Here is a 13,801-nt window from a genome sequence, read left to right as displayed (position 1 = left end):
CCAGACGGAGATAAGGTGTCAAATAAAGAAATTGCAGAGGCCTTTGCCGGTTACTACCATTATTTATACAAGGCAATTCCGCTGCAGGATGCCCATTGGATTAGGGAATCCTTACAGGGCCTAGTTATCCCAGTGCTGGACACAGAGGCTCAGCCGCGATTAGAAGTAGCTATCGCCTTGGAAGAGATTAAAATGGCCACAACGAGGCTGCACTCGGGGAAAGTCCTTGGACCCAATGGGTTCCCGGTGGATCAATTTAAAAGATTTGGTGATATCTTAGTCCCCATCTCCTTAAAATGTTCCTGGAGGCGAGAAGTCAAGGAAGCCTTCGCCAGGAATTGAGGCAGGCAGAGATAGTCATAACTTACAAAGAAGGAAGGCCTAAAATGTCCTGTGCATCCTATAGACCGATTTCCCTCCTCAATGTAGAGGTGAAAGTTTTAGCTACAGTCTTAATGATGTGCCTCCACAGTGTTATCACTCCCCTAGTCCACAGGCTTCATGCCGGGATGCTCCACGAGATACAATTTGAGGCGCACACATAATTGGCTACATCCTATCCTGCAAAGCCTGGATCCACACATATTTTTGGCCCTTGATGCTGAGAAAGCATTTGATGTGGTGCACTAGTTCTTTCTGGAAGGCACTTTGGAGAGATTTGGATTCGGCCCCAGATACCGGGAGGGGGTGAGACTGCTCTACTATAACCCAGTGGCGGCAGTTAGGGTGAATGGGACCCTTTCATCTGAGTTCCCAATTGCAAGGGGTACCAGGCATGGGTGTCCCCTGTCCCCCTTGTTGTTTCCCCTCACCATAGAATCACTAGGATGAAAGATCCGTGTTCATCCTGAGTTGCATGGGTTCAAGCTATGAGGGGAGGAGATTAAGGAGGAATGCATTTCATTATATGCTGATGACATACTTTTGTATGCAGCGAGGACCCTAGAATCTCTTACAAGACTTTTCCAAGTATTTGCAAAATATGGAAGCTATTCTGGCTACCAGATTAACTGGGATAAATCTGTGTTGTCTGCCCCGCAGGAGGATACGGTTCTCCACTCCCTCCCAAGTCATTTGCAATAATTGCGTGAGGGATTCAAATACCTTGGTATATTTATGACACATAAGGCAGATCTTTGCTACACTCATAACTTGGGGAAGGTGACGAGAGCTTGTCGAACTAATATGGAGCATTGGGGAGGTCACCCACTCACTTTGATGGGTCGTGTGGCTATGTTTAAAATGATCCCTCTCCCGAAGCTGTGATATGTCCTACAAAATACATATTACTGGATCCCCCTGGAGTTCTTCCAGACCTTGGCACGAGATATGCAACTCTTCCTATGGGAGGGGAAACACCCTAAAATTGCCCTTAAAATGCTGCAGCGTAATCAGTATAATGGGGCCTTGTCTTTGCAGGATCTGGAGGCATACTATTGGGCAGCTCACCTGATTAATATTAACAATTGGATGTATGTGCCTGGGGACCACCCTACTTTAAGGCTAGAGAGACTGCAATGGGAGAGGAAATCATGTCTCCACTATTTATAGGGAGTTAGGGGGAGAGGTGCTTATAACCAGTCACCCAAGCAGCTCTCAGGGCATGGGCTAGAGTTACTAAGGTACTGGGATAGTTGAGCAGACCTACCAGGATGACTCCCCTTTGGGAGGGATGCTGGTTGCTGGAAATCAGTAAACTGATGGGCTTTGAGTCTTGGGACCGTATTGGCATCTCCAAGATTGGAGATGTGATGGAGGGGGAAGATCTCATACCCTTTGAGTCATTTCAGGCCAAATATGAGCTTAGCCGGATGCAGTTGAGACATGCATGGAGGGCGGAGGGCCTTCCGGGGGAGAGAATACCTGAATATGCTCCACTGCAAGGCAGATTGTTGATGGAGAATCTGGACATCAGAGCTGTGTCTATGGTGTATAGGACCATTAACAATAATATGCCTGATGCACTTTGCAGATTGCGCAGTCGTTGGGAGTCTGATATAGGGGAATTTAAAGATGTAGGTTGGGAGGCAACCCTGATGTTCCCACTAGAAGTAGCAATTAGGTCAAGGCTGAGACTAATTCAGTTCAAGATCCTTCATTGGATTTACTATGACAGACAACGTCTACATACTATGGGAAGGGCGCAGCACCCAAACTGTCTCAGATTCCAGGAGAACATTGGTAACTTCCTGCATACCATTTGGGGATGCCCTGTAATACAGGAATATTGGACAAGGATTGTTGGGGAATTGAGGGGGGTGTTGTCGGAACAGATCTCTCTTGACCTAACATTTATTCTCCTGAGAATCCCTAACGACGTCGACTTGTCCCGGGCTAGGCTTACATTCTGCAGCCTCGGGTTGGTGGTGGCAAAGAGGGATATTGCCCGTCTTTGGGGATCAGAGCTGTGCCCAATGGTAGATACGTGGAGAAGAGGGATGACTGGATTTATGATGGCAGAGAAGGTAATATATGCTAACAGAGGATGACCACAAGCGTTTAGGAGGGTTTGGGGGGTCTGGATGACATACCACTCACTGGATGTGTAGAAACATGTCAATTATGGGTCCACCGAACTGTGCTGTGAACCACAAACTGCTGACCATTGCAAGACACATGGACTGGGATGTCTATGATTGGGTGAAGAGACCAACTACTGTTATGTTTAAATATATGCTGAACAGTCTGTGGGCTGTTGGTAGGGGGTTTGGGAGATTGTTGCTAATTGTTCTTTAATATTGGTGCTGTGGTGATGTATTACTGTGTAAAGCTTCTTTGGGTATGCTATGCAGCTGTTGAAAACCAAATAAATTCAAATCTCTCAAATGGGAGACCTATTGCATTGCAAATGCTTATTACTTTTCACATTGATCATTATTTCAACTATATTGTGAAGCAGACCTTTCTTTACTAGGCACAGGGTGTGTGAGATGGCTTTGGACATCCACTTGTTGAGACAGATTACCAGCTCATTTAAAACGACATCATGATCATTGGTATTTCCTGTCCTGATGTGGTGTTTAGATCAAATTTAGCTTTGAGGTTTGGTTTCTTTGGATTTAGTTACTCTGATGCATCTCATCAGTCAGCACTTTATACCTAAATCTTAGCATTTTTCCATCCAAGTTTGGTTCAGCTAATCATAGCATTTCCTAATTAAAGTGCTAGGCCAGTGGTTTCCAACTTGTGGTCCGGGGACCACTGGGTGTTCGCAAAGCCTTTCAAGGGGATCCATGACAGCTTTGAAAATGAACTAAAATAAACATAATAATACAGTGTATATAAGGAAAGTGGTTAAATGTACAATTGAAAATTTTACAACACACTGTAAATGTCAAAGAATTTGAAATTGGAGGCTAAAAATTAAATTAGTATCCTCGGATTGATTTGTGGGAACAGTGCAAGTGCATCAAATAGAATATAGTATGGATGATGTGTGGCTTCAATTGACTTTAGAAAAGCTCCAACCTTTCTATTAAAATTATTTTATTTGTAAATTAAATAAAATGTGTTATCATATGTTTGATGGAATGCTTGTTTCTGTATTTTTTTTGTATATTGTTTTGCGGTTCAAATCATCGACAATTTTTAGGCCTGGGTCCCCGGCTTCCAGTAATGACTCAATGGGGGGGTCCCTGGATTCCAAAAATGATTTAGTGGGGGTCCCCGGGTTCCAGTAATGATAAAGTGGGGGTCCACAGAAGTCAAAAGGTTGGGAGCCAGTGTGCTAAGCTAATATCAAGGAATAATATGGTGCCTTTTGACCCTCCATACTACTTCCATATCTTAAATATGTGTGACCATGCAGATATTGGGATACATAGGTACTCTAGAATGGTATTGGGGTTTAGAGTGAATGTGGAATTCAAAGCTGCATCCTTCCTGTTCTGGCACAAGAGCCTTACAGAAGTGTAAAAATGATGGGATTTTTGCAGTCACATTTTAACATGACCGTTTTATAATAATAATACGATTAGGTCATTGTTATAAAAAATTGAAATAAATATAGGGGTGCCACTTAATGTAGTCATGGAAGGAGGAGAGGGGACATTAGCAGTGCTAGAGAGCACAGTGCTCTATAGAAAGAATGTAAAGGCATCAACTGCGTAGCAACTGTGCAGGAAATGGGACTGAATCGCGCATCGACATTTAAAACCAGCTCATCCCCTTATAGGAGCAAGTAATTAAAAAGCTCGTACACACAGAGAGAAATGTAGATACACTGGAGGGAATCAGGGTGAATTTTATGAAGCTGAATCATCACCCTCGAGAAAGCTTAGACTAAGCTGTCAGATTCATCCTGAATGTGTTATTTCCGGAGAAGTAAAGACCTTGACATAAAATCCACTACTCGGTTGTCCAGTATCAACACGCTGCATGTGATTAAGGCGGAGACCATTATCGCAGAGAATGCAATAGCAGTAATGCGTTGCATTTTTCATCACGGCACTTGTGTGAACATCACCTAAAAGGGTGCGTGTAAAATGCGGTCTTCAACGTCCAGGGCCTGTACTGTCAAGGGAAACATTTTCAAGTGCGAGTATTCCAAGAATGATTTACATTGATTAAAGAGGGACTCAGTTACTCGCCTAGCATATATTAGTAGATGGAAATGACTATCATTTAAGTCTGTCTCACTTCTGGCAGCTTGATGCCTTTCCCCATCATCTTTCCACACAAGACCGCTATAGCAATGCCCTCTGTAAACCTGGGCAGAGCACCAGCAGTGGTGTAATCCTATTGCTTATGCACACATTGGATACAGCTGGGCCTGGTCTTGGCCAGTGTGTTTTGTTACACACCACTGAAGAAAGTATTAGTATTGTCTATGCAGCTAGAAAAAAAGCCAAGGGTTGCATGTTTTCCTAGTCAGTATCCTGGAGTTTTGGACTGTTACCCTAGAATTCCAGAAATGCAGTGGTGCTGGAATAATTTTCAGAGTGGGGGTGCTGGCACCAATTTTCCATCACTGAAGTCAAAGGGATTGTAAAATTCCAAGCGTCACTCAAAGTGTAGTAAATAAGCCACACTCATCGAGCAGGAGACGGGAAAGCATGTGGTATGTAGCCGGTGGTGCATTTTGGAGCACACTATTGAAAAAATATTACTTAAGCATGGGGTGGTAGCGAACTGTCATTCAAAGGCAGTACATTTTCCATTAAAATGTGCACAGATATATAGTTTTACTGATAAAACTATGAAGTTAAAAGAGATTATGGCCCTCATTATGACCCTGGCGGTCCGAAGACCACCAGGGCCGCGGTGGCGGTCTCAACACAAACGGGCTGGCAGTGAAGACCGCCATATTTCGATGTCGGCGCAAGCCAAACGCTGAATCCTCGCTGGTCCTGCTGCTTTTTCATGGTCCGCCATGCTGGAAGTGAGCACCTGCAGCACAGTGAACCCAGCAATACCGTCAGCGGTATCATGAGGCGGGAGACTGACAATATTTTACTGGCGGTCGCACCGCCAGAAAAATGCTGGTGGTCTTGCATCCTGGCGACAGGAATAAGCATTCCTGTCGCTAGGACACACACACATCAACATACCTCCATGCATGTACCCAAACACTCCTACATGCACACAAACACACCCCATGCACCCACACAAACTCGACCTACACGCCCATTCACACTCATTCATACACCGCTGAACGCACGCATACACTCCCCTTCCACAACGCATTCACACACCCCCACTCACCCACGCATTCACACAAACATACACTCACCCCCGCTCAGCCCCGCATTCATACATTGAAACACGCACTCACACATGCACGCACTCAACATGCCCCACCCCGCATTCAAACACACATGCAGACACCACACACACTCACTCAACACCCCTCTCCCCAGTCAGATAATCAATTTACATCATCCATCGAGGAGGTTATCCGGGGTGGGATGGGTCCCGGTGCTTCCACCGCCAGCAGCGCCCCGCCATCAGGACACTACCACGCCATGTTACTGGCTGTAATACAGCGTGCAGCATCTTTTTGGCGTGGTGGTGCTGGCTGTGGGACCGCATCTTCAGCGCCGACCGCCAGCACGACTGCTGATGGAATTGCGCCTGATTTCTGGCAGGAATCTCTCAGCACTCGTAATATGGCAGTCAACTGGCGGGTGAGGCTTTAGCGGTCTTGAGAAAAGACCGCCAAACTTGTAATGAGGGCTTATGTGTGTAAATCGGGTTTCGATTAATATTTAACATTTGCACATCACCAAGTGTCTAGACCATTATAATCCTATTTGTTTCCATCACACTTCAGAATTACAAATAAGTCTACCTCATCAGGACTTTCTTAACTGCTTCTCTACTTTGAAATATTTGTACAGCTAATTGAAAGGTATTTACATTTTGTGTGTTATAAAAAATGGACATCCTACAGGATTTTTTTTCGCACTCTACGCACTCTAGCAAGATTGTGGCACACTTTACTTTACAAAATGCTCTCACGTTTTAATCAGAGAAAGAAAAGTAAACAAAAGTCATCACTTAAAAAAAACATAAGAACCAAAGTATCAGAAGGCCTAATCTGAACATTAGACCGGTATCTTTTAACTCACAGCAAATGCAATAAGATATAAAGGGGCTTAAGTATGAGGCTAGCAGTCCCAGGACTGCCAGCCTCGAGGTGACGGTCGGACTGCCGGAGCTGTGGTGGTCCGACCGCCACATTACAAGTTTGGTGGGCGGACCCTCCAGGGGACCGCCATCCCCGTCAGGAACAGGGTTCCCTGATGGGGTGATGGTGGTTGGAGCTATACTCAGCTGGGGTGGCGCTGAATTCAGCGCTGCCTCGTTGATTACTACTCAGCTTTCTGCCAGCCTTTCCGGGGTGGGGGGGACCCCACCATGGAAAGGCTGGCAGAAAGCCAGTGTCGGAAACCACAGAGGGGTGCCAGTGCAGGGGTCCCCCAGCCAGCACCATCGGAAGGTGCACTTTCTGCACTGCATTCCGATGGTGGTGTTGTGCTGCGGTCTCGGCACCCTTAAAGGAGCCTAGACCAATTACATAGCACTGTTCCTGCCGGTCAGCCTGGCAGGAACGCATAATCCAATGTTCCTGTCGGTCAGCCCAGTGGGAACATTGTAATACGCTTGTGGGGGACGCCACTGGTATGACAGTGGCATCCTCCCCGCGAATTTAGGGGTTGGCTCGTCCGACAGCTAAACTCCTAATGAGGCTCTTTATTTGTAGGCTTCGTTAGTGCTCATTCACCTCTGAACTCCAGCATGGCTATTTTGGGGGTGCTGCAGCACCTCTGCACCCACATTTACAGCATCTGTGGTGAATGTGGCAACCTTAGGCAGCCCAGCACAAATAGATGTAACAGAAGCTTTACCCTAAGAAATGTCATAAGTCAATTGCAGGAGCCAGGTGATAGTGAGTACCAAGCCAATGGTATTTCAATATTGTGCAGGTAGGACTGCATGTTCTGCTTGATTCAGGGGTACTTTTCTTGTTAAATTCAGGCCCCTAACTTGTCAGCTGCTGGCAATTCCAATGAGGTTAAAGTGAATGGAAACAAACATGATAGTGACAGGTGAAATTGTAGCATCCGTAACAACCAATGCCATTCTGAGGGTCAATAGCGGGGAGTAGAGTCTATTGACATATGGTGGATGGATAAAAATAGAGGACGATGAATATAATATTCAGAATACTTCCAATAGAAGATTAGCCATTGAAGCTTTACTCAATAAAAGGTAACAAATATAATTTAGTCACTTCACATCACTTGAAGTGTTCACCATCACAGACTGACCATTCACAAGTACTCAACCGAGCATCAAGTCCCCTACGCATCATGTGGTGCACTGGGGAAAGACTGTCTCGAAAGCATCTCCGGATGATTGGGCATGCCCCATTCAAAGCAGAAGTACAAGATGGGTCACGCTTACTACCAGGCTTGCCAGAAGGGCAATTTCTTTTCTTTGTTATTTATTTGATCTTTTCAGGTCATCAGTTTATATTTTGCGATCCTTGCCAATCATCTCATAAATCGAGGGCTTAAAGCACTGACATGCTTCTCTTCCCTTATGCAATGTCCTTCGACATAAAACCTTTATGCACGCTCATCACTGCTCCTCAGACCAGTGCTAGGCATCATTCACTCTTTCGCCTTTATCCTGGAAAGCATTTATTGTCCCATGTCCCTTATCACCTTTCACAAATATCAGTCACTGTTTTATGTTCTTCTATTATGTGACTTGGATTGCAACCACTATTTTGCACTCATCACTCGTACTGTCCTAGTATTTGGTGTCTATATCACTGTATTTTTCTCCTTGCCACAACACATCGATTTGCACTCCTTCCTTCCTACTTGGTTATTTTAGGGCACCTAAAAGCTTCCACGCATCTTGTCTCTGCACTTTCCTGAGCATTATATACTGTCGGTGTACCTCACCACACACCGCTGCTGATCTGACCTTTTACACTGACCTAAGCTCTTTACTCATCAAGTGAACTGATCGAGGCATTAACACAGCGATCCCTGGTCATTGCCACCAGTGGGGCAATCAAGAACTGGCTTGTGTTATCATATTTGCTAAACAAAACCAAGTAACATCATTCTGATTGGTTTCCAGCGACTTGTGTTAAAAACAGAACTTAAACTCTATTCAGTTGTAAGCATATTAACTGTCCGTATTTTATTTCAAATTATTTAAAATGCGATGGCCAGTGCTTTAAATGGGCCGGTACTGAGTACCGGCACATTTTTATTTTGAGAGGGAGAGTACCGGCATATCTGAAGAAAAACGTAATACTTTTAATTGGAGAGTACCGGCACTTCTCAGAAACAAGCAGGTACTCTATTACAGAGTACCGGCACTTCTCAGAAACAAGCAGGTACTCTGTTACAGAGTACCGGCACTTCTCAGAAACAAGCAGGTACTCTGTTACAGAGTACCGGCACTTCTCAGAAACAAGCAGGTACTCTGTTACAGAGTACCGGCACTTCTCAGAAACAAGCAGGTACTCTATTACAGAGTACCTGCACTTCTATTTTTCCATTTAAAGCACTGGCGATGGCGATTAAAAAACTATTCTAAGAGTGACTATCAGCGGTGGATCTGAAGGCGTGTACTGGTAGTTAAGCAAAGGCATACAGGAAACTGTAAAGTATAACACAGATAAACACTGAAATACACCCTGTGCGGTAAGTCAAATAATGCATAGGTGACTGATTTCTTCACCTTTTCAAGTAAGCATCTGAAAGTTAATATTTAAATGCAGTTGTAAACTATCTTCACACAGTGATGTTTACATGTATTTATTTTAAAGCAACAGTATTAAAATAGCACTAGGATATGCAATGAAGAATTTCTTATAATACTACCACAGAGAGTATCATCCTCGATTTAGGCATTTTAGTTTTACTATTAAAATTTAAAAAACGACGTCTTGCAACCCATATTTTGTTTGCTCCTAATCTATCTAAAATGTTTAAGGCTATGGGCCTTTTACATCCAACAGCACATCCCCTTTATGCATTTATGCAAAAATTAAGCTCTGTTTTTATCCAATAAAGTGAAAAACATTGCGAGGTACACTACTCCAATCACGTAGGACCTGATTTTTTGTTTAAACTTTCAGCCTCTTTTGAAATTGACGTGTACCGAGCTTGTAGCGGGTACCTAGTTTCCAAGTTGTTTGTGCTCTCCGAAATTGGTAAAAAGCATTGCCACTCACAATTCCCTACACTACAGAAGAATAAGAATGATTCATTACACCTGAATTACTGGCATAAGAACCCAAACCTACAGTGTTATCACAAGTACTGAAAACTATTCAATATACCCCAGTGAGCAGAGGTGAGCCTTTGTTTAGGACAAAATCATCAAAACCGTCAAGGCCTGCACAGTAGACTCTGCTTCTCTTAGGTCAGTGGTTCCCAACCTTTGGTCTGGGGACCCCTGGGGGTCCACGAAGCCTCTTCTGGGGGTCCGCGACTGCTTAGAAAATTAAAGAATATTAACAGATTAGGTCCCCAGCTTTCAGTAATGACTAAGTGGGGGGTACCCGAATTCCAATAATGATTCAGTGGGGGTCCCCCGGTTCCAGTAATGATAAAGTGGGGGTCCACAGAAGTCAAAAGGTTGGGAACCACTGTCTTTGGTCTCTCCTTTTGAACTGGCTTTAATGTGCCATGGAAGGCCCATGCACTTCCCAGTGCTCTTCTTCAAAGTAAAATAAGGTACTCCTATGAAGTTCACAATTATGTACAAGCACAGTAAGCAGGACAAACTAATCCTGTGTCACAAAGAAAAAAGGAGGCAAAAGAAAGGAAAGGAAAATACGGCAAAGGAAAAAGAGCAAGAAACAGAGACAGAAAGTGAAATAATTACAAGTGAAAGAAATAAAAGAAAGGTAAAAATGAGGCACAATGGAGCAAAATGGAAAAGTGATAAACACAGAGAAAGAATCAAGCTAAAAACGGAGGACAGAACAAACGAAAAAAAGCAATGTAGTGCAGTGAAAGGAAAGGAGAGAATACACAAATAATTCGTGAAAAGGAGATACAAGTAGAGCGAATAAATGGACAAAGCTATGTTAAAACACCAAAAATGGAGAGAAAAAAAAGGGAAAGACAGATTTGCTCTCTGTTCTATCAAGAGACCTCTAAGTTACAGTGCGGACCCCCATTTCACCGCAGACCATAATGTTTGGCCTCCATATAACATGGGTTTGGCCCTGTGATTCAAAAAAGTAGGAGTCCTAAAGCCCCATCAGTCCCTGCATCCTGGGACGTAGACTTCATTAATTGTTACTAGGAGGTCCACTGTGCAAACTCCAGCATTTTTGGGATGGGATTAACTCTTTTTATGGTGTGGCTTGACAGTGCAGAAACTGGCAGACAATTATGTGAGCATCACTAAAGAGGTGCTTTGGCTCCTCCCACATGTTGGGAGCCAGGATTAGATGATTTGATTGGGAAGAAGTTGTGTGCTTCCACAAAACAGTGCTTGCCCTACACACAGCTATGATTATTTTAATCATTTGTTCAGCGGCCTGAGCTTGGACTTTCAGGGACACATATATTACATTGTAATGCTACTAATGTGTCTTTGATAACCAGATCATTTATGGTGCTTTCTCTGGCAGCAGCACAGATGGGAGGAGGGCAGTCTTTATCCTACATGGATGTTTAGGTCTAGTTTGACAATGCAATTATCATCTGACCTTTTAACATACAACATTAGTACACAGTCCTTTGCTTCCACACAAATACATATTCATTCCCATGTTATTTACTGGTAATGCTTCACATTACCATACAGTTTTCGTTTAAAGACAGACCTATTGGCATTGCCAGTGCTTGTTTGGTTTTAAATAATCCAAATCCACACCATCCCCAAGAAGGATTCTCCCTGAACCCAAGCCACTGACTCTGTGTGGCTATGTTAGAGACTTTAATTTTGGATCTGTTTTTCACACATATGATCCCATCCCTTCAATGGGGTGGCCTATTGTAAAATTCACTGTATAAGATATTCATACTATCAAAGTTTGCAGATATGTGATGTTTTATTATGCATGGTTAATTTCTATGTATAATGATTTCTTTAGCATTAATATGTGAAGGATATTTGGAAAAAATAATTGTCACTACTAACACTATGGGGCATATTTATACTCCGTTTGCGCCGAATTAGCGTCGTTTTTTTCGACGCAAATTCGGCGCAAAACTAACGCCATATTTATACTTTGGCGCTAGACACGTCTAGCGCCAAAGTATGAGTAAAGAGCGTCATTTTTTAGCGTGAACGCCTTCCTTGCGTTAATGAGATGCAAGGTAGGCGTTCCCGTCCAAAAAAATGACTGCGCCGCAAATGCGTCGTATTTATACTCCCGGGCAAAAATCACGCCCGGGAGTTGGCGGGGCAGAAAACCCCGCATTTGCGCCACTTTTTAACGCCTGGGTCAGGGCAGGCGTTAAGGGACCTGTGGGCTCAAAATGAGCCCACAGCTGCCCTCCCGTGCCCCCAGGGACCCCCCGTGCCACCCTTGCCCACCCCAGGAGGACACCCAAGGATGGAGGGACCCACCCCAGGGACATTCAGGTAAGTTCAGGTAAGTATAATTTTTTATTTTTTTATTATTTTTTTTGGCATAAGGGGGCCTGATTTGTGCCCCCCTACATGCCACTATGCCCAATGACCATGCCCAGGGGACAGAAGTCCCCTGGGCATGGCCATTGGGCAAGGGGGCATGACTCCTGTCTTTACTAAGACAGGAGTCATGTAAATGGCGTCTGGGCGTCGTTTAAAATGGCGCAAATCGGGTTAAGACGATTTTTTTGCGTCAACCTGACTTGCGCCATTTTTAAGACGCCCTAACGCCATTTTTCCCTACGCCGGTGCTGCCTGGTGTACGTGGTTTTTTTCCACGCACACCAGGCAGCGCCGGTCTGCTTGCGCCGGCTAACGCCATTCAATAAATACGGCGCCCGCATGGCGCTTCAGAATGGCGTTAGCCGGCGCAAAAATTTTTGACGCTAAACTGCGTTAGCGCAGTTTAGCATCAAAAAGTATAAATACGGGCCTATGTTTCAGACATGCTTGATTCTCATGCCTTATTTTCACGAACATCTTGAGAAAGATGTATTGTCTCTTCAAATGATTTTTGTTTCTACTGTCTGTTCACACATTTGTTTCTACTGTCTGGTCACACATTTTTTCATTCAGTATCCCAAGTGTAACTTATAGCGAAAGGGACGAATCACTTTGATGTCAGAAATGCTAAAGAACAAGCCCTAGATTCCTCAAACCATGGACTGAACTTGCAGTAAACAGTGTAGATATCTATGATGAGGGATTCATACTCAGCTTGCCCAAGCAAGCACCAATGGGACCAGAGTCACACTATTCCAAAGATGTGGAAATCCAAAATCCTTGCAAGGATATAGCTTGTGTGCCCCTCTGCCCTGGATGACAGAGCAATATCGGAACAGGTTTGTACACTGCGAAATACGGACCATGTCTAGATGTTACACTTGACAATATCTCTTGAAGGATTAGGGTTGAAGGCTTGGGACTACCCCCATTCTTCTCAAGGTTTTCTATACCGAATTCCACAATGTTTAAAATGTGGATTATATTTTCAATTAATATTAGGTGAGGGTCAGTCATATTTATGACAGATGTAATAACCACACTATAAAGTATCTGGAATTATTCTTCAGACCATACCCTGTAAGCTGTCTTGACTAAACAACCAAACTACACTTGGAGGCCCAACTTTCCATCCCAGACCCAGAACCCTACATCCTGGTGCAGTCTCACCTTTCATACTGATGCGTAATTTATACAACTTCAAGAATATGGAAAAAGTTGTGGCATAAAGCATTTGTTACTTGTGTTTTTTATCAATAGGGTGAACCAAATTGCACGACTAAAATGATACGTTAACTTCAACACATTTCTAGAAATGTAATGTTTTATTATGTTTAATGGAAAGCTTCAACTTACCCTCGTACAGCTGAGCATACTGAGGGAATCCAGCCAATCGTAGCCAGTCACAGGCTTCTTTTGCCTCCAATTCTGAAATATTAAATAATAAGGCGTTTTATGTATCAGTAATTTATAGTTTTTGGAATACATTCGAATGCTAATTATTAACTAAAGATAGGAAAATGTAACTGGTTTCCAAAAATGTTCTGTATTTAAATATGTTTAGTAAGCACAAACATAAAACAGATAAAAATGCCACAAAATCACAGCATTTAGTGTGACTATATTTACAACTTCGATTCAATTACAAAAAATTTGATCAATAATTCTTAAACTA

At 43.5% G+C, this 13,801-nt stretch overlaps 1 protein-coding gene across 4 annotated transcripts in view; it reads right to left on the bottom strand.

Annotated features, from left to right (window-relative positions):
* The window catches only part of STARD13 (StAR related lipid transfer domain containing 13), a 769,773-nt gene that overhangs the window by 102,453 nt on the left and 653,519 nt on the right, over nucleotides 1-13,801 (bottom strand). For all 4 annotated transcript variants that reach the window (XM_069205550.1, XM_069205553.1, XM_069205552.1 and 1 more), the window contains one exon: nucleotides 13,483-13,554. In XM_069205550.1, the coding sequence (XP_069061651.1) occupies nucleotides 13,483-13,554 (72 nt within the window). The remainder of the gene's footprint in view (nucleotides 1-13,482; nucleotides 13,555-13,801) is intronic.

Source organism: Pleurodeles waltl, chromosome 8 (assembly GCF_031143425.1).
Source record: "Pleurodeles waltl isolate 20211129_DDA chromosome 8, aPleWal1.hap1.20221129, whole genome shotgun sequence".
Lineage (NCBI taxonomy): Eukaryota > Metazoa > Chordata > Amphibia > Caudata > Salamandridae > Pleurodeles > Pleurodeles waltl.
The sequence above is the reverse complement of the archived record's forward strand: the minus strand, read 5'-3'. Positions and strand labels throughout refer to the sequence as shown.